Source organism: Carcharhinus amblyrhynchos, chromosome 17, assembly GCF_965287045.1.
Source record: "Carcharhinus amblyrhynchos chromosome 17, sCarAmb.v2.hapA, whole genome shotgun sequence".
In the NCBI taxonomy this organism is placed as follows: Eukaryota; Metazoa; Chordata; class Chondrichthyes; order Carcharhiniformes; family Carcharhinidae; genus Carcharhinus; species Carcharhinus amblyrhynchos.
This window is the reverse complement of record NC_137340.1, coordinates 47,329,597-47,354,786: the sequence shown is the minus strand read 5'-3', so window position 1 is coordinate 47,354,786 and position 25,190 is coordinate 47,329,597. Positions and strand designations below refer to the sequence as shown.

General features: G+C 44.7%; 1 protein-coding gene across 9 annotated transcripts in view; it reads right to left on the bottom strand.

Annotated features, from left to right (window-relative positions):
• The window catches only part of sfxn2 (sideroflexin 2), a 125,232-nt gene that overhangs the window by 52,329 nt on the left and 47,713 nt on the right, over nt 1-25,190 (bottom strand). For all 9 annotated transcript variants that reach the window (XM_080205914.1, XM_080205916.1, XM_080205915.1 and 6 more), the window contains 4 exons: nt 24,946-25,006; nt 19,972-20,038; nt 9,729-9,778; nt 2,508-2,557 (listed from right to left, as the gene is read on the bottom strand). In XM_080205914.1, coding sequence (XP_080062040.1) covers nt 2,508-2,557; nt 9,729-9,778; nt 19,972-20,038; nt 24,946-25,006 — 228 coding nt within the window. The remainder of the gene's footprint in view (nt 1-2,507; nt 2,558-9,728; nt 9,779-19,971; nt 20,039-24,945; nt 25,007-25,190) is intronic.

The following is a 25,190-nucleotide window of genomic DNA, read 5'->3' as shown; positions in this document are numbered from 1 at the left end:
TATTTCCTGATATCTGCTTCCATTATTCTTCTAGATGGTAGCAGTCATGGGTTTGGAAGGTGCTGTCTATTGAGCCTCGGTGATTCCTGCAGTGCATCTTGTAGATGGTACATACTACTGCCACTGTGTGTCGGTGGTGGAGGGAATTAAGGTTTGTGGTGACAATCAAGTAGGGTTGCTTTGTCCTGGATGGGTCAAACAGCTCAATTGCACTGGTAGTCTTGGAGCAATTTGTCCAAGATTGGCGTAACTCAGACAAAAGATGGCAAAGGTTTAAGCACAAATCAAGCTGCGTTGGATTTTCAAACTCACGTGAAAACCAGCCCCATCTACAGCACAAGCCACATGTGCAGGGTAAGTTAAACAGCACTGGGAGTTTCATTTACTGTGCCTGTTGGCTTGTTCTCGAGAAGGTTCCAAACACAAAATTGTTTCTTTGGGCAGAAGGACATTGATAGACATGTTTTAGATAATCTTTGAACATATTCCTTTAAAGGTTTGCCAAGAAACTGACTTTGTACCCAATATAACTCGCAAATGGTACTATATGTTTTTAAAAAGCTATTTCTAGTGAATTAAATTCAGATTATTTACAGGTGGAGGAGGACTGACATTGTGATTAGAAATGCTCAATTTCTGCGCTATTAGCTTTCAGCTGGTTTCAAACTGCACCAAGTTACCACTTTTGAATACATCAAGAAATGGTTTTTAAAGTGGTTTTTAAAACATTAAGTTTATTTATTAATACGAATTAATGTTCAGTCGGCTTACATTAAGAACATAAGAAATAGGAGCAGGAGTAGGCCATCTAGCCCTTTGAGCCTGCCCCGCAATTCAGTAAGATCCTGGCTGATCTGAAGTGGCTCAGTTCCACTTTCCCGCTTTCTCCCCATAACCCTTAATCCCCTTGCCTACAAAAATCTATCTACCCGCGTCTTAAATATATTTAGCGAGACAGCCTCCACCACTTCAACGGGCAGAGAATTCCAGAGATTCACCACCCTTTGAGTGAAGAAGTTCCTCCTCAACTCTGTTCTAAACTGCCCCCCCCTTATCTTGAGGCTGTGCCCTCTAGTCCTGCTGTCCTTTCTGAGCAGGAAGAACCTCTCCACCTCTACCCTATCCATCCCTTTCATCATCTTATATGTCTCAATGAGATCCCCCCTCATCCTTCTAAACTCTAACGAGTACAAGCCCAGTCTATTCAGCCTCTCCTCATAGCTCAACCCCCTCAACTCCAGTATCAGCCTAGTGAACCTCCTCTGCACTCCCTCCAAGGCCAAAATATCCTTGCGCAAGTGCGGCAACCAAAACTGCACACAGTACTCCAGCTGCAATGAAGTTACTGTGAAAATCCCTTAGTCGCCATATTCCGGCACTTGCTCAGGTACACTGAGGGAGAATTTAGCATGAGCAATTCACCTAATTAGCGCGTCTTTTGGACTGTGGGAGGAAACTGGAGCACCCTGGGGAAAGCCATGCAGACACGGGGACATTCAGACTCCGCACAGACAGTGACCCAAGCCAGGAATCGAACCTGGGTCCCTGGCGCTGTGAGGCAGCAGTGCTAATCACTGTGCCACCGTGCCACCATCATCCATAGTATGATGGCAGATTTTTCAGTCGGTGATGAGCAAATGAGTGGAACATCCAGGAGAAAAAATTTACCAGGATGTTGCCTGGCACGGAGGGTATTAGCCAAGAGAAGAGGTTGGAGAAACTTAGTTTGTTCTCACTGGAAAGATGGAGGTTGAGAGGCAACCTGATAGAAGTCTACAAGATTATGAGGGGCATGGACAGAGTGGATAGTCAGAAGCTTTTTCCCCCAGAGTGGAAGAGTCGATTACTAGAGGGCATAGGTTTAAGGTGCGAGGGGCAAAGTTTAAAGGAGATACAAAAGTGTCCACAGAGGGTGGTGAGTATCTGGAACAAGCTGCCAGAGGTAGTAGTAGAGGTGAGTACAATTTTGTTCCTTAGAAAGCATTTAGAGGGTTAACATGGGTATAATGGGTATAGAGGGATATGGGCCATTGGGATTATCTTAGGGGTTAATAAAAAAAAGGGGTGCATGAGCAAGTTGGGCTGAAGGGCCTGTTTTCATGTTGTAAACCTCTATTACTCTATGAGATGTACGAGGCAAGTTTTTTTTTACACAGAGGGTGGTGGCTACCTGGAACTCGCTGCCGGAAGAGGTAATGAAAGCAGATGCAATAGTGACTTTTAAGGAACGTCTTGACAAATACAGGAATAGGATGGGAGTAGAGGGATATGATCCCTGGAAGGGTGGGGGTTTTAGTTCAGTGGGACAGGATGGTCAGTGCAGGCTTGGGAGGGCCAAAGGACCTGTTCCTGGGCTGTTATTTTCTTTGTTTCTTTCAGAAGGAAAAAAAGCTTTGCCTCAAGGGTGTGATTTGTGCACAGGTCAACCGTGGAGGTTCTATCCCCAGCACACAATTTACATGAGAGACAAGACAGGGCTTTTAAAAGTGATAAGTGCTCCTACTTACAAGCATCCAACCAGCATCACTTGCATCGGTGCATGAAGAAACTTAATCCTCTACAAACAAGAAAAAACAAACATAAGCACAAGGCAAGACGCGAAGGGAGAAAAACATGTTCATTTCGCAGATTCGCCGGGACAAAGTATTTCATTAGGTGGCAGACTCAGGTCAAAATGAAAAACTGATGGGCCCCAACAAGGTGCCTTTCCCTGCAAATTACTGGACAGGAAACGCCGGGCTGTCGCTATCACAGCGATACAGTTTGATGAAACTAATGACACGTGTCACAAAGTGTCTTCCCGGCTGACGAATTCTCAACTTCAGGTGTACAGCCACAGGAATCCAATCAGTGAAGCCTGGTTGCTTCTACACCAGAGGAAATGTGAAGTGAGAATAACAAATCGGGGGCGGGGGGGGTGGGGGCCACACCCAAGCGGAGGTAAATACACAGAGATTACAACGCAGAAACAGGCCATTCAATCCAACCAATCGGCATACCCAATCTGTTCCCTTCAATCACTTTAATTAATGCACGCAGGCAATCTAATTTTGAGTGCAGAAATCTATTATGCCTAAAGCACTCATCCTGGAGGTGAACATTTCACACCTGTCTCCAAGAAGGTTGTCCTGCCCTCTCTTTGAAATTTCTTTCACTTAATCCTGTGTCTATGGCCCCTCATTCTTAGCCCATCAATTATTAGAAACAGTCCCATTCCATTAACATTTTAAACACTGCATCACTTTATGATTTGCATTATTCTAATGAGAAAACAGTCAGTATCTAGGGAGATAGTAGTTTTGGCCACAAACAATGAGTCAGTCCTAAGAAGCGGTAAATAATAATCAGGCAGAGTCTCTCCTTGGGCCAAATGTCCCAATACCTCATGTCAGTTAAACTGCTTCTGTAGTACTTACAGTAAAAAAAAAGTCTCACAGCACCAGGTTAAAGTTTAACGGGTTTATTTGGTATCACCAGCTTTCGGAGCGCTGCTCCTTCATCAGGTAAGTCACTGAGACTGTGCCTACCCCAGTCCAGCGCCAGCACCTCCACATTATCTATAGTGTTTAGTTCTATGTCAACAACACCTACAGCTGAACTGTGATTTTACATATCTGACAGGTGATGATTGCTGGAATCGCCAAGAGCTATGAAGGGGGTGAGATTGGACTTTAAGCAGGGACCCAGGGGGAGGTGGTGGTGCAGTGGTATTGTCATTGGACTAGTAATCCAGAGGCCCGGATAATGCTCTGGGGACCCGGATTCAAATTCCACCACAGAGGATGAAGAAATTTGAATTCAATTTTTAAAATATCTGGAAAAGTGATGTCCACGAATCAAGTGTCATAAAAACCCATCATGTTCACTAATGTCCTCCCTTTAGGGAAGGAAATCTTCTGTGCTTACTTGATCTGTAACTCCGAGATCCACAGCTATAAATACTGATGCCCACATCCCACGAATGAATTAAAAAAAAAAGGAAGAATCACACCTTACACAGCAATATTCGGTCCAACTGAAGTCAATGGGGGAGAGAATTAGGGTGGGGAGTGGATGTGAACTGTGTAACGAGCATACCGTCCACTTTGTACCTCCGCCCATGTCCAAATACATCCCCTGTGGCCTCAATGAATCTGACAAGTTTACTTTAGTCTATTTGGCACAGGTCCCAAGGACAAGCTTCACACAGCAGATCGTGAAGTTGTTTCAACCAGGACTAAGAGAAGAAACTATGTTTTAAAACTTTAAGTTTATCTTTTAAAAGAAAATCCTTTCCACTAACCTAACAAGAGATTTTCCTGCTTGCTTGCCTGTTGGTTTCTGAGGTGCATGTCACTTATTTAACTAACAAATTCTCCAACTAATGCTTGACTCATGTTCTGTTGCACAACATGTCACTTTTGGTCTAAACAACACTGAACATTCAGTTCTCGAATCTTGCAAATCCTTAACAGGAATCTTTTCTGAAAGCGCACAACGATTTACATCAGCTTGTGTCATCTCCATTTTGCCTCAGGGAAATTAAGACATAAAAACTGGCTTCTTTATTTCAAGGATGGTCAGGCCGAGGACTGAACAGCCCCTTTCGCATGGTGTTTCTCTGAGTGTATTCTACTCTATGAGTCTAGGGCATCAGCTCTTTCAATGATGAATTTTAGAATTCTCCAAACAATTTTGAAAAACAAAAGGCAGACACTGTCCATTTCATCAAACGAGTCTTCCCTGGTCTAAATTTACCTTGATGTGGAAATGCCAGCATTGGACTGGGGTGGACACAGTAAAAAGTCTCATAACACCAGGTTAAAGTCCAACAGGTTTATTTGGTACCATGAGCTTTTGGAGCACCGCACCTTCATCAGCTGAGTGGAATTTCATCCACTCACCAGAGTTTCATCCACTCACCTCTTGAAGGAGCAGTGCTCCAAAAGCCCACAATACCAAATAAACCTTTTGGACTTTAACCTAGTGTTGTGAGACTTCTGAATTTACCTTAGTCATATTGCATGAACGCACAGCGCATGTTAATGCTGGCTAAATAGGCAAAACTGCACATACTGTTTCCCAATAAACACACCCAACCAACAGATAGCGGCAATCAACAAATGTTCAACTGCACGTACAAACAGTAGAGTACAAGTTATGGTAGTAAGCACTTTTTATAGAGCAATGGACAACTGTATCTCTAATAATGAGGCGGGTAGAATTAGGGACCTTGTGGTGAAGGATCCTCTTGGGGAGAGTGATCATTGTATGGTGGAGTTTCTGGTGCAGATGGAGGAGGAGAAAGTGGGTTCCCGGACGCGCGTCCTTTGTTTGAACAGAGGGGAGTACGGTAGGATGAGAGAAGAATTGGCGAATGTTGACTGGGGGAGCGCGTTGGAAGGTAGGTCTGCTGAGGAGCAGTGGAGGATCTTTAAGGAGATCTTTCTTGGTGCTCAGCAGAAATTTATTCCGATGGTTAAAAAGGACCGTAGGAGGAGTGGTAATAAGCCGTGGGTAACGAAGGAGGTGAAGGAAAGTGTTAAATTAAAAGCGGAGGCGTTTAGAGTAGCTAAGAGTAGTGGGCGAGAGGAGGATTGGGAGAGGTTTAAATGTCAACAAAGATTGACAAAGAAGTTGATAAAGAAGGGTAGGAGAAACTATGAAGCTGGGCTAGCGCTTAATATAAAAAAGGATAGCAAGAGTTTTTATAAATATATAAAAAGGAAGAGGCTGGCTAGGGTGAACGTGGGACCCTTAGAGGATGAGAGGGGGGACTTAGTGGTAGGGGATGGGGAAATGGCTGAGGTCTTGAATAACTTTTTTGCTTCAGTCTTCATGGAGGAGGACGTGAATAATTTGCCGGGTGTTAGCGATGGAAAGGTTGCAGGACTGGAGGGTCTCAATGACATTATTGTTACTACAGAGGCGGTGCTGGACAGACTGGAGGGACTGATTGTGGACAAGTCCCCAGGACCGGATGGAATGCATCCGAGGGTTCTGAAAGAAATGGCGGAGGTGATAGTGGATGCCTTGGTGGTTATTTTCCAAACGTCGCTGGATTCCGGGGAAGTGCCAGAAGATTGGAAAACGGCTAATGTTACACCGTTGTTTAAGAAGGGTGGCAGGCAAAAGGCAGGGAATTATAGGCCGGTTAGTTTAACGTCTGTTGTAGGTAAAATGTTGGAATCCGTCATCAAGGAGGAAATAGCGAGGTATCTTGAGGGGAATTGCTTGATAGAGCAGACGCAGCATGGTTTCGTTAAGGGGAAGTCGAGTCTGACAAATTTATTGGAGTTCTATGAGGATGTGTCTAGGGCGGTGGATAGAGGAGAGCCGGTGGATGTGGTCTTTCTTGATTTTCAGAAGGCGTTTGACAAGGTACCTCACAAGAGGTTATTGCAGAAGGTCAGGGGGCATGGAGTTGGGGGTAGGGTGTTAGCGTGGATAGAGGATTGGTTGTCAAATAGGAGGCAGAGAGTGGGAGTTAATGGATGCTATTCGGATTGGCGGTTGGTGACTAGTGGACTGCCCCAGGGGTCGGTGCTGGGGCCTCAGCTATTTACCATTTATATAGATGATCTGGAGGAGGGAACCGAGTGTATGGTGTCGAAATTTGCTGATGACACCAAGATTGGTGGAACGGCAAATTGCGCGGAGGGTGTGGAGAGTCTGCAGAAGGATCTGGATAGGCTGGGCGAATGGGCCAGGAAATGGCAAATGGAATTTAATGTTGGCAAGTGCGAGGTGGTCCACTTTGGTAGGAAGAATGGTAGGAAGGACTATTACTTACGGGGCGAAAAACTGCAGCAGGCAACGGTGCAGAGGGACCTCGGGGTCCTTGTGCATGAGTCGCAAAAACCCAGCCTGCAGGTGCAGCAGGTGGTCAGGAAGGCGAATGGGATGCTGGCCTTCATAGCGAGGGGGATTGAATATAAAAGTAGGGAGGTCTTGCTGCAGCTGTATAGGGCATTGGTGAGGCCGCAGCTGGGGTACTGTGTGCAGTTTTGGTCACCGCACTTACGCAAGGATATTTTGGCCTTGGAGGGAGTGCAGAGGAGGTTTACTAGGCTGATACCGGAGTTGAGGGGCTTGAGCTATGAGGAGAGGCTGGATAAACTAGGCTTGTACTCGTTAGAGTTTAGAAGAATGAGGGGAGATCTCATTGAGACGTATAAGATGATGAATGGGATGGATAGGATAGAGGTGGAGAGACTCTTCCCGCTCAGAAAAGACAGTAGGACTAGAGGGCACAGCCTCAAGATAAAGGGGGGACGGTTTAGAACAGAGTTGAGGAGGAACTTCTTCACTCAAAGGGTGGTGAATCTCTGGAATTCTCTGCCTGTTGAAGTGGTGGAGGCTGCCTCGCTAAATATTTTTAAGACGATGGTTGATGGGTTTTTGATAAGCGAGGGGATTAAGGGTTATGGGGAGAGGGCGGGAATGTGGAACTGAGCCACGACAGATCAGCCATGATCTTATTGAATGGCGGGGCAGGCTCGAAGGGCTTGATGGCCTACTCCTGCTCCTATTTCTTATGTTCTTACGTTCTTAATCTGGAGAACAATTTTGAGCCCAAGTTGGCAGTCTGCAGGATTGCCAATGCAGAAAGAACATCTGGAGAGAATCAGGAAACATTCTTGTCTCTGGAGAGATTTTTCCTGCCCCTTACTGGTGATGTAGTGGAACACACACACACACACACACACACACACACACACACGCACACGCATGCATAAATGCACACACAAAGGGTGAGAGAACCTCTCACATTGCATATATTTTAATATTAGCTTGCCCCTGCCAAATGATTTCCCGCTCATCAAATATTCAAACCTTGTCAATGTGACCTCACATCACTGAGATTTATAAACAGGGTTTAAAAAACAGATTCAGTCGAGGGGAATCCTGGGGAGTGGGCAAAGGTAGGTATAGCATGGGGGGGGGGGGGGGGGCGGTGGGGGCATGTCTGGGTAGTGCCAACCTGTGCTGGGGTCAATTCCAGGGACAGGCCCTCTGGGGAGTCCCATGGCCGGGATGGTGGGGGGACGGGTGGGAGGAGTTCCCTTTATGTGCGGGGAGGAGGGGGGACTTGCAGACGAGAGAGATGCTGGCAATACATCTGTGGTGGTGGTGGGGTGAGGACGGGGAGAGGAGGAAGAAGAGCCCCTGATGATTGTGTGGAGGGAGTAAAGAGAGAGAGGCTGTGGTGATTGTGTGGGGGGTATTGTGCAGTGGGATGGGGAGAGTTCCACTTCAGTGCTGATCGTCCCGATCTCTGCGAACTTGCCTTGTCAGCTCCATCAGGCCCTAGCCCATCCCGCCAGAGCTTAATTTAATTCCATGAAATCCCACCCTGTAATTTATTTTACTCAGAGTGTCTTGAGATCTGGAGTGAAAATTGGGCTGTGCAGTTGGAAGGTTACACACTGGGTTTCAATCTGACCCAACACTTTGAAACAATATGAGAAAATTCCACCCTATCTAGGTCTCATCACCAACAAACAAGGTGGACATTCTAGCATTGGATACAATGCAGAAAGAGCCGTGAGGCTCATCCCTTGTTTCCAAGGGTTTCCAAGAGTTACAAGAGAAGGCTTGAGAAAGTTTTTCAGGCCAGAAAGGAGGTTTTTTATTGTAGTATACAAGACTGATAAGGAAATGGAGAAAAAAAAATAAACTAAAAATATCACTTCAAATCAGACAGGTGGAGACAAACGAAGGAAAACTAGTTCGAACCAGTAAAAGCCAAACCAGAGATTGATTATCAGGAAATACTTCTTGCACAGAGAATGATAAACATATGGGACAGACTTTCACATAGCAAAGTGGAGGCATGTTCTTAGAAATGTCACAATTGAGGGAATCATTTATAAAGCTTCTTGATGGATGTTTTAAGATGGGCTGAATGGCCTTAGCACATCATAATTATCTTGTGACAAGTATTAAACCTGGCCATATTGTTAGCTAGTCCCAGCTGATGGGTGCAATAAAGCTTTGAAATTGGCTAGGTTATAATGGCAGGAAGAACAATGTTAGGGAGATCCTAGTCTTGACTCTTCAGAAGCAATGTGGATTCACAAATAACTGAGAGATGGGTGAGACAATGTCAACCCCATTCACTACTGAACAGCCTACTGACATTGGCTAATTGGCTTATTCATTGGGAATGTACAGGTAGGCAAGTACAGGAGACCTCCTCTTGGGCGGAGAGCTACACCTTAATTAGGGTCAGCATCTTTGGCCTAAGGTGGAAGGAAGGAAAAAGGAGCAGTAAGAATAGGTATCATTTCTATTTCTTGTGATAGGAAATCATCCCCCCAGAAGTTGTTGGCACAGTGAACAGCTGGTACTAAGGTAAAGTCACCATAGTCCCAGTTGACCACAAGCTGCCTCAAAGGGGAGAGCTGACTGGTGGTGATTTAGCCTGAGATCACCACACCTCAGGAGAGAGGCTACACCGAGACGGCAGCCTTTATGAATAACCTCAGTCGGTATGGGAATTGAATCTGTGCTGTTGGGTCGCTCAGCATCATAAACCAGCCAACGGAGCTAACCCCCGACCCCCTTAAACAGGTACAATGTTTGTGCTGAACCATATATTGTTATAATATTGCTTACAAAATATCACTGAGGGTCAAGGTAGCTGTCATGGTTTTAGATAATTCTTCAAAAATATTTCTTCCCCTTTAGCACAGGATGTTTTACTGTAAATTAGGATTTTATTTTTAGAAACAGGTTCTACTTACTTGCATAAATGGATATTTCTCTAGACGTTCCATCATGATGGGAAGAATAACTAGAAAAGAAAAGCAGTGGAAATAAAGTTACGCAACTTTTTTTGTTAGAAAATCTGGCCAAGGTCATTGATCTGAAATATTAGCTCTATTTCTCTCTCCATAGATGCTGTGAGACGGGCTGATCTTCTATTTTTAATACAGATTCCCAACATCTGCAGTATTTTGCCCAACTGTATGTTGATGGTGGGGGTGAGAAGATTTTACTTTGCAAAGAGAATAATCAAGCAAGAATTTGAGAGCCCGTGCAAACTCTTTGGACCTTAATAAACTTTGCTTTCTTTCCAAAGGACACAACACTGTATAGCCAGTTACTGTAAGTTCCTGGTATTCTGGAAGGACAAGATCAAGCTCTTGATGGGGCTTGTATCTTACAAACTACGCATGGCAGAGGTCATCCAGAAAAAACGTCTGGACCATAAGAACATAAGAAATAGGAGCAGGAGTAGGCCAACTAGCCCTTCGAGCCTGCCCCGCCATTCAATAAGATCACGGCTGATCTGTCGTGGCTCAGTTCCACATTCCCGCCCTCTCCCCATAACCCTTCATCCCCTCTCTTATCAAAAACCCATCAACCCGCGTCTTAAAAATATTTAGCAAGGTAGCCTCCACCACTTCAACGGGCAGAGAATTCCAGAGACCAGATGCAGGCATTGAAACCATTATTTGTCCAGGAGCCCAGTGGGGCAGGAACCAAGGAGTGTCCTCCAGATTGGCCTCCCTTAGCTTTCTGTCGCTCGTAGTTAGGACTTTGGAGTCCGAAATGGACACTATGGACCAAGCCATTGCTGCTCCTCTGCCTCCCAAGGAATGGAGTGAACCATTGGACAGGCGCTCACATCATAAGAAACGGGCGCCTGTCCAATACACTCACCCACATCACTGATTTGGAGGAACTGGATCCAGCACTGAAACGTCGCAAGAGATGCATGAGGGGCATGATGAACTGCCAAGATTCACTGGACTTGATCAGGGTTGGGGGGGTGGGGGGGGGGGGGGGGTGCAGAATGTAATGACCTTAGAGGCCCTTGAGGTTGCCCTTTTGGAATATGAGCTCCTTGATTGAAGTAATGATTGCCTGTCCAATCAGGGAGTCTCATCTGTCTATCTATATTGAAGCGTGTCAGATCAGCCATGATTGTAATAAGTGGCAGAGTAGGCTGGAAGGGCCAAATGGCCTCATGCTGCTCCTATCTTCTATGTCTCTATGTTTCTATAGTGGGTTCCAATTGCTTCAATTAATCCTGCCACTTCAAGACAGCCTTATAGACAATCAGCTATATCCTGATCCTGGACTGTTCCCTGCTAGCTGATTATGCAGCAGTTACAAATCAACTCCCAGCTTTAATTAAACCCCTGGCTCTGCATGAAGTGGATGGCTTGGCCAGGGTAGGTGCAGCACATCCACGTACCTAATATCATTGGAGCGCTTCAGGTGGGGAGGAGAGGACAGAAGTACAAAATACCAGACTTTCTTTAGATAAGCAATTGAAGATATTAACTGTGGCTGAGTGGGTACCTCTAAGTCAGATGGTTGTGGGTTCACATTCAAGTCCAATCAGGGTATAGGCACACAATCTAGGTTGAGATTCCAATGTAGTATGGAGGGAGCCCTGTGCTGTCAGATAAAACATTAAACTGAAGCATGTCTGCCCTCTGGATGTGTGTAAAAAAATCCCAAGACCCTATTTGAAAAATTCCCCTAATTTGTGGAGTTTGCACGTTCTCCCTGTGTTTGTGTGGGCTTCTTCCAGTTGCTCCGGGCAAGCAGGGGACATATGTGGAATTACAGGGATAGGGCCTGGTTGGGATGATTTTGGGTGCAGGTTCGATCGGTATTCTATGATAATAAGTACCCTTCAAGAAAACTGAAATCATATCATCATAGTGTTGCCTGTGGGATCTTGCTGTGTGAAAATGACCATTTTTCCTACATCACAACAGTAACTACACTTTAAACGTATTTCATTGGCTGTAAAGCGTTTTGGGACATCCCAACATCATAAAAAATGCAACATAAATGCAAGTCTCCCTTTATTAATTGTCTTGGCACTGATGTAGATATTAATTGGGGTCATTCTTTCTACAGACAATATACCTTCCAACAACCCTATGTTCAGCAGCAGTTAGAAGTTAGATGGCAGACTAGCTCATAAGGTACGGACGTTCGAATGGTCTCCTCTTGTCACTGCCGAGGGTTTTTCTGCATGTGTTTCCGGTGAGGAGATGCGTTATAGGCGTGTGTGTTGCTTTGCTGAACTTTGTAGCAAGTTTAGCTTTAATTAGGCTGGTTACTATGGCAATACACTGACAGCATCCCAGTCTTGTGACTTAGAATGGAGGGTTATCGCTCAACACTGTAGAAGCTTCAGGAACTGCGAGAGATCAGAACCCTGATTATACTAAAGTTCTAAGATTAGATTTACTTGTTCACGTCACCAAGAGCTACACTCCATTTTAGCAGCAAATAGTGAAGTACAACACCCATCCTGTTTCAAAAGGTCATTCTCCTGTCGCCAACACTGGAATTGGCCTGATCTGTTAATCCGGTAATAAACATTGAGTTAGTATGGGGGCCTGATAACCTGCTACACAAGTTGGGCAATCATTTAAATGGATAGAGTTAAAAAGCAGAGAGAGTTATGTTAAAGTGTCATTGAACCTTGGCCAGACCACAATGGAGGACTGCCCACAGCTCTGGTCTCTATATGGGGGTGGCACAGTGGTTAGCACTGCTGTCTGATGGTGCCTAGCACTGCTGCCTCACAGCGCCAGGGACCCGGGTTCAATTCCCGGTTTGGGTCACTGTCTGTGTGGAGTCTGCACTTTCTCCCTGTGTCTGCATGGATTTCCTCTAGTTTTCTCCCACAGTCCAAAAGACGTGCTGGTTAGGTACATTGGCCACGCTAAATTCTCCCTCAGTGTTACCCGAACAGGCGCAGAAGTGTGGCGACTAGAGAGATTTTAACACTGCATTGAAGTTACTGTAAATGTAAGCCTACTTGTGACTAATAAATGAATTTTGACTTTTACTTTTTTTACCCTGGGGTGTTTTAATGTGTTAACAGCGCTCTATGAATTTTCACTGTTGAGTTTATCTAGGATACAGACCGTGAGACTGAGATTGGGAAGTTACCATTCTACCTATTGTTTTTGTCTCTATTGCCTAGGATTTGCTCAAGCTGATGGGGTCTTACCCACTGTTTGGGGAACTGGTGAAAAACCCTTGTGTGGGGGAGGGCCAATAGTTTCAAATGCCTTCAACGACCAGTTCCAGAGGGATTCCTGTATCTAACCACCCCCCTGCATTAACTCTGTGCAGAATCTGTCTTGGGTGTAGAGACTGGGCAATGATTCATTGAGAAACCTTGTGCCCTTGGTGGCACAGTGGTTAGCATTGCTGCCTCACAATGCCAGGGACCCGGGTTCGATTCCCGGCTTGGGTCACTGTCTGTGTGGAGTCTGCACATTCTCCCTGTGTCTGCGTGGGTTTTCTCTGGGTGCTCCGGTTTCCTCCCACAGTCCGAAAGATGTGCTGGTTAGGTGGATTGGCCACGCTAAGTTCTCTCTCAGTGTACCTGAACGGGCGCTGCAGTATAGCCAGTAGAGGATTTTCACAGTAACTTCATTGTAGTGTTAATGTAAGCCTACTTGTGACAATAATAAATAAACTTTAAACTTGATTCCCTTGCTGATTAAAAATCTGTTTATCTCAGCCCTGACCTGAATGATTCAGCCTCTCCAGCCCCCTGTGATAAAGAAGTCCATAGATTCACTACCCTTTGAGTGAAGAAATTTCTCCCCATCTCTGTCTTAAATGGGTGACCCCTTCTCTGAGATTATACCTTTTGATTCTGGACTCTCCCAGAAGGGGAAACAACCTCTCAGCATCAATCCTATCAAGTCCCCTGAGAATCATATATGGCTCAAAAAGGTCACCTCTCATTCTTCTAAACTCCAATGACTACAGGCCCAACCTACTAAACCACTCCTCATAAGAAAATCCCTCATACCCAGGATCAACCTCGTGAACCTTCTCTGGACTGCCTCCAATGCCAGTATATCTTTCATTAAACAAGGATCCAAAACTGTTCACAGTATTCCAGGTGCGGTCTAACTCATACCTAGTATAGTTTTAGCAAGAGATCCCTATTTTAAACTCCATTCCCTTTGAAATAAAGGCTGACATTCCATTTGATTTCCCAATTACCTGCTGACTTTGCATGCTAGGTTTTTATGGGTTATATAAGAAGACCCTAAAATCCCCCTGTGCTACAGCTTTCTGCAGTCTTTTCCATTTTAATAATATTCAGCTCTTTTATTCTTCCCACCAAAGTGCATAACTTCACATGGTCTTACATTATATTCCATCTGCCACCTGAAAGAATTCAAATAAAGCTTCAGGCATGATCTTCCCTTCACGAAGCTATATTGGCTGCGATTTTCCAACCTCGCGCTCTCATCGCAAATTGCACTAAGGCCAGACAATCGCACAGAGGGTGGAACATAGCGCGGTTAATGCCAGAAACCCTTTTGGAATTCTCCCAGTCCCTGGTTCAAGCTCAGTGAGAGCCACAACTACGAAGGGCTTCACAATCTAATTATGTCATCGTCCATGTGCCCTTTCTCACAGGAACGGCTAGATAATAGAGAAGAGCGAGGAGAAATTAATAAGAACGAGGACTCTGGGTTTGTACTCGTTGGAGTTTAAAAGGATGGAGGGTGTGGTCTTATTGAAACTTACAGGATACTGCGAGGCCTGGATAGAGTGGACGTGGAGAGGGTGTTTCCACTAGCAGGAAGAACTAGAACCAGAGGGCACAACCTCTGGCTAAAGGGACGATCCTTTAAAACCTGAGGCGAGGAGGAGTTTCTTCAGCTAGAGTGGTGAATCTGTGGAACTCATTGCCACAGAAGGCTGTGGAAACCAGGTCATTGAGTGTCTTCAAGACAGAGATATATAGGTTCTTAATTAATAAAGGGGATCGAAGTTGTGGGGAAAAGGCAGGAGAATGGGAATAAGAAAAATATCAGCCACGATTGAATGGCGGAGCAGATTCAATAACCCCAGTGGCCTAATGCTCCTATGTCTTATGATCTTATGAATGCTGACTGCATTTTACCCCTTCACCCCATTTTCACCAACTCTAACCAGGGGCACTGAGATCCATTGTAAAGACTCAATGTAACATGGCAAGGAGCAGATGGTTTAGTGCAGGCCAGAGGGCTGGGTCTCTATTTCACTGAAACAACTTTTAAATGAAACTAATTGCGAAAGTCATTATTCATGTCCAATGAAAGGGAGCACCAGTTTTCAGCCAAATTCTTCAGCCAAGACATTAAGCTGTGTGGAAAAATCTACATAGATGAAGCTTCACAGTGACACTGGCAGCAATAACATCGAGCAGTGAGAAATGACTAAGAACGCTCAAATAACATTTTAAAAAAATTCATGCATCAAAACAGAACACACATGGGAGAATGGATTGCTTCAAGGGTTCAAACAACATTTACAAAGCTCTGGAGATTGGCTTTTATGGTTTATGATGTCATCTGAACCCCTTCAGCAGGTTACACCCTAGCAATGGCATTCCTAACCATCTGTTATTCTCAATGAGAAAGAACTGACTGCAGTTCTCATTAGGATACGAGTGTGAGTAATTAGCTGTTCCATTTTGTTCTAAACCTTCAATTTTAAGGGATGATTTTAGTGCATGACAGAACAGGCTTGAGGGTTCCTACTCCTATCTCTTGAGTTCTTGCGTCAGGGAGCATTGCTGCTCAACTCAACATTCACGTCCTCCTTTGCTCCCATTCGCAACTGCGCAATTAGCTCTCAACTCTCTCACTTACATTTTCTTTACCATTGTTTCTGCCAGCTTTATACTGAGTCAGTAAACCTCGTGTTGGCCATTGAACTGGGACTAACGTTGTAATAGATTACTGGAAGGACTGAGACAGGGATTGTGGATACCAGGGTCAATTTAGCATGGCAAGTCATGGATTGTGGATGTCTGGTTGTGGGAGGAGTGCAGGGTGGTCTCAGCTGGGGACCTGCAGCATTAGTGAATTAACGTCACAACATGTGTGCTGTGATGGTGGTGGTGGGGATGGGGGTGGGATCCGAAAAAAAAAGGAAAGAGTGGTGCTATTAGAGAAGTGAAACACTGGGGAAGGAGGGAAGAGGGAACAGAATGGTGGATTGAAGATGACGATGATGACGACATAAGGAAATTCTAAGGGGCATTCAAACTCGAAACACTGGCTCTATTCTCTCTCCACAGACGCTGTCAGACCTGCTGAGATTTTCCAGCACTTTCTGTTTTTGTTTCAGATTCCAGCATCCGCAATATTTTGCTTTAATGACACAAGGCATATTGGTTTTCAGCAAGCCAAATCTGAAGTGTCCGCATTCATCCTTAATCAGTGACAGTGAGACTTCATAAAGAGTCCAGAATCACCCTCCCAGGCAGAGGGAGATCCAGTCAGCCTGAGCAGCTTCAACGCCCAACTCCAAAGGGATTCCTGTATCTAACCACCGCTCCTGTATTAGCTCTGCAGAATCTGTCTTGAGTGTAGACACTGGGCGATGACTCATTGAGAAACCCGGTGCCCACAGTGGCTTGCACTGCTACTTCAGTGTCAGGGACCCGGGTTCAATTCCAGCCTCGCGTCAATGTCTGTGTGGAGTTTGCATGTTCTCTCAAAGTCTGCATGGATTTCCTCTGAGTGCTCCAGTTTTCTCCCACTGTCCAAAGACATGCCGGTTAGGTTGATTTGCCATGCTAAATTGACCCTGGTATCGGGGGGATTAGCAGGGAAAATAGGTGGGGTTACGGGGATAGGGCCTGGGTGGGATTGTGATCCGTGCAGACTCGATGGGCCGAATGGTCTCCTTCTTGCACTGTAGGGATTCTATGAAGACAGTGAACTCATGCTGGAAGCAGCAGGTTAAAATAACAAATAGTCTGTTCACTGACCTGGAAACCTTGCCTCTTACAGCACTCCTAAACTAGCCTTCAGGACTCAAAAGCTCTCAGCAAGGTCAAGTTTGACCATTCCACTCAAAACGAAACAGGATGAAAGGAAGCACAGATAACCTGATATGTGGTCATATCAACAGCACTTTCCTGTCATGCTGCAGCACCTAACGGGAAAGACAACTCCTGAGAAAATATTTTCTACCAATGCATTAAACGCAGTGAACTCTGGAGTGACTGAATAGTTATTTCTGGAGGCAAAACTGGTATCTGCATAGCAACAGTCGTAGATCCCGCCTGCCAAGAGCCAGCGTGATCAGTAACACCTGGGTGCGGCTTGATCTGTGACTTGTTTGAACAAGGCTCTTTGAAAAACATCGGCCTTTCTCCCTGCAGGCTGAACACTTTGCTTCAGAGTCAGTTTGCCAAAAAAAAAACCCTCATTCTTCCCAGAGGAACATTCTGTGCCATGGTAACATCAGTCGGATTGGTGTAAATTGCTAATCAGTATGATAACTGGAAGAAAACCTACCTATTACATTTCTACTAAAGAGGGATCCAACTTCAGTTTTTTTGATCCCATCCTCTGCAAGAGGTGCCGACTGGGCAATAGCAGCATGCGAATGAGAGACAAGTTCTGATCTTTTATCAGCCGGGTCACCTACAGAATGATCCCCTGTGCAAGTCAGGTGAAGTATTTCCTTCACCAGAGCTGTAACACAGAGGGGATACAAACGCAATTCAATTTTTCGGAATCACTCTTTTTGTTCCATAGATTCAGGATCTGTACGTACGGACTGACCAGCGTTGGTTCCTGCCGTGAATAGTGAAAGCAAAGACACTCCGAAGGTTTGTAACCTCTGTGGGGAGGACACGCGGCCATGTCAGCAGGAATGTCTGGGCCACAAGCCAGGTTCACCTGCTTTGTAAACAAACCAATCAGTTGGAGCCTCCGGCTATGTAGAGGAAATGTCAAAAAAAAAGGTTTCCTAGTAAAGACTGAAGTTGAGATCACTTTGGGCTGGAACATCTGTCCCCATCCTGCTTCGTGCTCATCAAAAATCCTAACAAGTTCATAGAATCCCCGCAGTGTAGGAGGCCATTCAGCCCTATCAAGCCTCCACCACAACAATCCCACCCAGGCCTTATCCCCATAACCCCAAGTATTTACCCTGCTAATCCCCCTGACACTAAGGGGCAATTTAGCATGGCCCATCAACCTAACCCACACATCTTTTGGAGTGTACAATAATTCCTCATAGCAAATACCAGTCCAACCTAGGCCCAAAAAGTTACTTCTTGTCTCTCTGGGTTAAGTATGATCAGGTTTTGTATGCCATTGGTTTACGGCTGAAGTAAAAAAAAATACAAAAACTCAGTTTATCTAATCCTCATTTTGGAGACAAGATTGTTTTCCTAGGATAGAATTTGCACGTTCTCCGTGTCTGCGTGGGTTTCCTCCAGGTGCTCCGGTTTCCTCCCACAGTCCGAAAGACATGCTGGTTAGGTGGATTGCCCACGCTAAATTGCCTCTTAGTATCCCAGAATGCGGAGGTTAAAGGGATTAGCAGTGCAAATATGTGGGATTAGGAGATAGGGTCTAGGTGGGACTGTTGTCGGTGCAGACTCGATGGGCCGAATGGTCTCCTTCTGCACTATAGGGATTCTATAATATGGACATTGATAGTAAAGCCAGCATCTATTGCCTGTCCTTATTCGTGCTCGAAAGATGATGGTGAGTTGCCTTCTTGAACTGCTGCAGCTCAACTGGTGTAGGTGCACCCAGAGTGCTGTTAGGGAGGGGGTTCCAGGGATTTTGACCCAAAAACAGTGAAGGAACAGCAATAATTCCAAGTCAGGATGAATTGGGTCTTGGAGAAGAACTTGAAGGTGGGCTAATTTATTTCAGCCAGGTAACTAGGTAGGGTTCTTCTGTTCACGGTCCAGGTGCCCTTGATGTACAGTACTATACATTGGTATGCAATAAGGATAAGATTGAGCAGGCAGCCAAAGCTACATCCCTTGCCCTGCTAAGATTGCCCAATCTGAATGGCATACTGGGCCATATCAAGGGCATTAAGAGTTAACCAAATTGTAGGCTGCAGACACATTTAGACCAGACTCAGTAGTGGCAACTTCCCATTCCCAGGAACCAGCTGAATATTCTACACTAATCCAGTTGCTTTCATGGTCAGTGATCAGAGTCCTCAGCAGGATTTTCACTCATGTCCTTTGGATTGCTAGTACGATAAATCCCTTTAAACACTGAGGAAGTTCACACAAGGTATTGGAGGGTGACAGATATCCAGGGGAGAGAAGATGGGTGAGAAAAGAGATGCAGGGCAGGCAGCAGTAGGTGGTGGGAGTGGGTGTAAATGGTAACAAGATGACAACAACAACTAGCAAGTAAATAACTTGGAAGTACTTTTAAGTTAGTAATGTGAATAAACATGTTTTGAACACCTAAGACTAATGGCTTTAACTGGAAAGATAATAAAGAATATATAGGTGTGACTTCAGTATCATGAAAGAAACTGGTGAAGCAAGCTAAGTTATAGGTCACAATGACCTGATATAATCTTAAGGATTCATAATAGTTGATATTTACCAAGTAGTCACATTGAATACTAAACAGGTTGAATCATAGAATCCCTACAGTACAGAAAGAGGCCATTCAGCTCACCAAGTCTGCACTGACTATAATCCCACCCAGGTACTATCCCCATAACCCCATGCATTTACCCTAGCTAGTCTCCCTCACACTAAGGTCAATTTGACATGGCCAATCCACTTAACCTGTACAATTTTGGACTGTAGGAGGAAATCAGAGCACCCAAAGGAAACCCACTCAGACACCGGGAGAATGTGCAAACTCCACACAGTCACCCAAGCTGGGAATCAAACCCGGGTTCCTGGCACTGTGAGGCAGCAGTGCTAATCACTGTGCCAACATGCCACCCCAAATAACTAGTGGACATTTTCCAATTTCAGAAAAATAAACCAGAAGGATATGAGCTTAAAGCTGAGAAAGTTAAGCAATGAGAATTGAATAAAGTGCCTAAGTAACAGTGAACCACCAGACTACAGAACAGTTTTATCGGAACTATATAGTCTACCACCTTGATCCATGACCTCATCTGAAGACTACCTCCTGTCTAACCAAAGATGGATCGGAGCTATCTACAGATTGAAATGATGTTTATTTAGATACTTACTCATTCCTGGAGCGGCCATGGTAACTCTAGAGACCACCACTTGTGCGATACCCATTGCAGCAGCAATCTAAAACACAAACGCACACACGCATTAGAAAGGGAAAAAAAACATATGACAGGATTTTCACCTAGCTCATAATCTCTACAAGGATCATACGCAAACACATGCACAAAGCTTATTCCGTGACAGACAAACATGTTACATTTTTAACTCGACAAATAATGGGTGCCTTATGACAACGGTGAAATCTGATCTGAACCTCCACCTCTGTACTTTAGTATTTGCTTGCTCTTAATGGAAGGAAGCAGTATATACACATCCAGACTTTGGATGAATGTTAACAAAATGGAACACTGATTCTGTTGTACACTCAGTAATGTTAAAAAGAATCAAGTCTTCTATATGTGCTTTAACCATTACGCAGTTCTGTTAACAGATGCTTGGTTGTGTCCAACATCAAAGTGAGCTGCAAAGATTAGAAAAGATTCCGGTTTGATCCCTGGTTTGTACCAAGTTTATTAATCTTAAACAAGTTAAAATATTAGCACAAGAACTAACCTCAGTTTCCCCGGTTCACTCTCTACCCTCTTCCATACTGGGTTTGAGATGGAGGAAAGCAAAATCAGCCTGAATTCTATTTTCCACCTTCTCACCAAGTGCAACATCTGTATTCAAAATGTGGAGGTGAGAAGAGATGAGCAAGTGGGCATCCTGCTCTCCCAAATATTATGCTTAAAAGAAAAAGACTCCACTCAATGGCTGTCTTCTTCTCCTGAAAACACAGTTTCAAGCTGGGATAGGTTCTGATTCTATGAGACAACTACTACCCAGGTGACCATTCTTCATACTTCAGACTCCACAGTTGGTAAACTATGGACACAACAGTCTGACCCACCTCATGCTGCTCAGTAGTCAGGAATGGAATACCACGCTTATCTTTCTTCTCCAGCATGTCAATAGGTGCCCTGCATCATTATCGCAACCCGACTGCCAACCATTGTTGTGATCATCTAACTCATCACAGAAGTATAAAATGATTCATTTTGATAGGAAGAACAAGGAGATCTAGCATAAAGTAAAAGATACAATTCTAAAGGGAGCAAGGGACTTTGGGTATACGTACACAAATCATTGCAGGCAGCAGGGCAAGTCGAATAAGTGGTTAATATAGCAGAGCTTTATAGAAACCTAGAAAATAGACACAGGAGGAGGCCATTCAACTGTTCGAGTCTGCTTTGCCATTCATTATGATCATGGCTGATCATCCAACTCAATAGCCTGATCCCACCTTGCCCCATATCCTTTGATCAGTTGTGTTTACGGTGTTGTGATTAAAGCACTGATAGAAGACTTCATCCTTTTTAACATTAGAACCTTGAATCCTACTGTGCAGGAGGCCATTTGGCCTATTGAGTCTGCACCGACCACAATCCCACCCAGGCACTATCCCTCTAACTCTATGCCTTTATCCTACCTAATCCCCTGACACTAAGGGGCAATTTAGCATAGCCCATCAATCTAACCTGCACATCTTTGGATTGTGGGAGGAAACCCATGCAAACACGAGGAGAATATGCAAACTCCACACGGACAATGACCCAAGCCAAGAATCAAACCTGGGTCCCTGGTGTAGTGAGAGAGCAGTGCTAACCACTGTGCCACGAGCTGCCATTATCGAGTGTATAACATAATCCAGAACACTGTTGATTTTGCACATTCTGTATTGAGTTTGCACATTCTCCCAGTGTCTGCATGGATTTTGGCTGGGTGGGATTGTTGTCGATGCAGGCTCAATTGGGCCGAATGGTCTTTTTCTGCACCGTCAGGATTCTACAATTCTATGAATACACCGCCTAAGAGAGTGTGATGGAGGCCAATTCAATTGAGGTCTTCAAAGAGAATTGGATAATTATTTGAAGAGAAATATTCCGCTGAAATGCAGAGAAAATACAGAGAAATGGGACTAGGTGAATTGCTCTTGCAGAGAGCCAGCACGGACATGATGTGCTGAATGCTGTCCCTGTGTGCACCAATCTAGGATTCTGCCCTACGCTTCTATACGATGATTTTGTTCTTGTTGACCATGCAAAGTTCCGTTGACCTCGGATGGTCTTGGTGAGCATGGCTAAGGCGAAAAAGACCAAGGCAAAAAAGTTACAATAACTATGGAATCTTCCCGAGGCCCCATTAGCAGTCAAAGCAGCCAGAAAGAGCCATCAAGCAGATTTGGTGAGTGTATAACTGGCAAAGTGTAAGTTAAACCCGGAATGGCTTTTGTATCTTGCCAACTGTGTTCAAGTGAATAGTTACTTATTGCAATAGTAAACCAATATTACGTCATATTAAGCTGTCACTAAAACTGTACTATAAACAGAAAATGCTGGAAACACACAGCAACTCAGGCAGCATTTTGTCCTTTATCACTTCCGCAGTTCAGTGGAATCCCAGTATTTGGGGGTGAATCTGGGAATTTATGTTTATTATCAGATTTTTCTGAAAGGGAATCTGCTCCCAGCCTTCACTTATCAGAGGATAATCAGCTGCACCTTCTAGTGGCTGTTCCAAATAATAACAGGTTTGTTTTTTTCACTGACAGGACTGTCCACCCACATATTAGACAGAATCTATTGCCCTCCCCCATGCCATGTTTGGTGATATGGGGCATTTAATCAGAAGGAAGAGTGGTAGGTGACTACCCCTCTACCTCCCTGCCCTCACCCAATTTAAAATGCTGGAGGATACGCCTTCTTGCTCTCCAGCCAATTGAGGCCCGTAAGTGGGGAATTAATGCCCACTTAAGGGGTCTCATCCCGCAAACCCATTTGGGATTGCTTGTAGGCTCCTGGGGAGCGATCCCTGTTTAAAGGCATTCTGTGCCTGACTGAGGAATTGGCACTGGGGAGGGGGTAGCTTGCTGACAGATGTCCTTTGCTGCTTGATCACCGTGATCCCCCTCCCATCACCATTCATCTCTGACCTGGGATCGAGTGACGATGCTGAGCCTCAGGAGCAGCAGCCACAGCCTCCCTGGTGGCGCTGATGATTAATAGAGCGGTTGACCTCTGATTGGCTGATGACCCTGGATGGGCAGAACTTCTTGATTGGTACTTAATGCAACAGTCTTTCCCAAAAGTGATGGGGGGGCTCCCGCTGGCTCTCCATCTAACAAGCCATTGCTTCTTTCTTTGTACCTAGTTGGGGGGGGGGGGGGGGGGGAAGGTGTTGCAAACAAGCAAGATCTCTATGTTTTAGGGCCTCTGGTTGGATTAGTTAGTTGAGGTATTGCGGAACGTTGATGTGCTTCTTTAGACTTTGTGGCTCTCTTTTGCCAAACTAATTCCCCAAGGCAAGGGCATAAGATACTTCATTGCTTGCTTTGGACATATTGAAGCACCGAATTTCAGAGTAAATCAAAGATCTGAACAGTGTTGAATTATTCCCAAGGTGGCTGACTCTAAAACCAAGATATTTCTATGTCCAGGACACTGATGTAATGACCTGTAGAAGCATTAAGCAGTAGACCTTGAATTTCTGTGATATTATGGATCATGCACTAGTGAGTCGGCAGCCCGTTACACGTCTCATCCAATTTTTACTTCGATTGAAATCAATCCGGAGGCTGTAGAACAGGCCACTTATTCAATATCATCCGTTTTGCACAAAGTCAAAATCTACCCTTAATCCTTTATTCTCTCCAAAGTCAGAATTCTCCAGTGAAGCCTCTTGCTGGAATTCAGTTCCACAAGTGGTCACGGTTCCATTGTCCACCTGCCTCTGCAAATCTAGCTAATTGTGGCTGCAGGCTATTTGATCTTAGGGAGCAGCACAGTTGAGCATGACCCCCATGTACTAAGGATTCATTGGGCAGCACAGTGGTCAGCACTGCTGTCTCACAGTGCCAGGGACCCAGGTTCGACTCCTGGCTTGGGTCACTGTCTGTGCAGAGTCTACACGTTCTCCCCACGTCTGTATGGGTTTCCTCTGGGTGCTCCAGTTTCCTCCCACAGTCTGCAAGACATGCTGGTTAGGTGCATTAGCCATGATAAATTCTCCCTCAGTGTACCCGGACAGGTGCCAGAGTGTAGCAACTGGGGGATTTTCACAGTAACTTCATTGCAGTGTTAATGTAAGCCTACTTCTGATACTAATAAATAAACTTTAAAAAACTACTAGCTCAGTTCAGACAACAGCTCAAACCTATGGTCCATATCACAGGGCCATTGTCCACCAAGTCATTGGAAAGCCTTACAAAAGATTACTTCCATCCTGCATTAATTTAGCCGAGAAATGTATTCAGCGTTTGGCAAAGGAAAGGTTATTAAAGATGGAGCATTTCATGCTTAAGAGCCTGTAAGCCACGGAGGTCAAAGCTGATGGGCGGTGTTACTTGGAATGTTTTCTGGTAGTTGGTAGTACCTGTGTCTTGGAGCAGGAGATTTGTGGGTTCAGATCACATTCCAACACTTGAATGCATCATCTAGGTTGACTCACCAAACACAATACTACATTTCAATTAAACTATTCAGGTGGATTTTAAAAATCCCATGGTACTATTTAACAGAAAGGGAGGTGCCTGGCCGCAACATTCCTCTTGTCAACCTACAGTGAAACCAGATTAACAACTCGTTAGTTTCATTTTCATTGACCTTGCTGTGTGCAAAATGGCTCCTGAGTTTGCGTATGAAATAAGCCATTGCAACTCCTTATACGTAATAAACTTCAAGTCACAATGAGGTGCTACAGAAATGCAAGTCTCACATTAGGGATGGGCAATAAATGCTGGCCAACCAGTGATGCCCATGTCCCACAAATGAATTATGCTCTGGTATAACTTAAATAATGTTAATTTTAATAAGCATGGCACAATATTCAAATAACATTTCTAATATCTCTCCCACCAAATTAATTGATATGTCAGACCTCAATAAAAGATTCTGTTCATTTTAGTTCCTTTTATGAAAGTGTACACTTACCCTGGATTTTCCCAGGTTATTTTCATTTTCATCTGTCACAGTGATTCCACTTAATATTTCTCTAAAATAGAAAGGTAGAATTATTCTGAAGGATGGGAATATCAGCTGCTGTGGCAAGTGTTTTCGTACCAGTCCTACTCTGACCTCTGCTGGTTGGCAAAGCAGCAAATAATCTTCCCACTGGCTGCAAACTGATACTGCAATTCAAACAGTGCCTCTCAGCTTTCCATTGCTTCTTCCGAGGG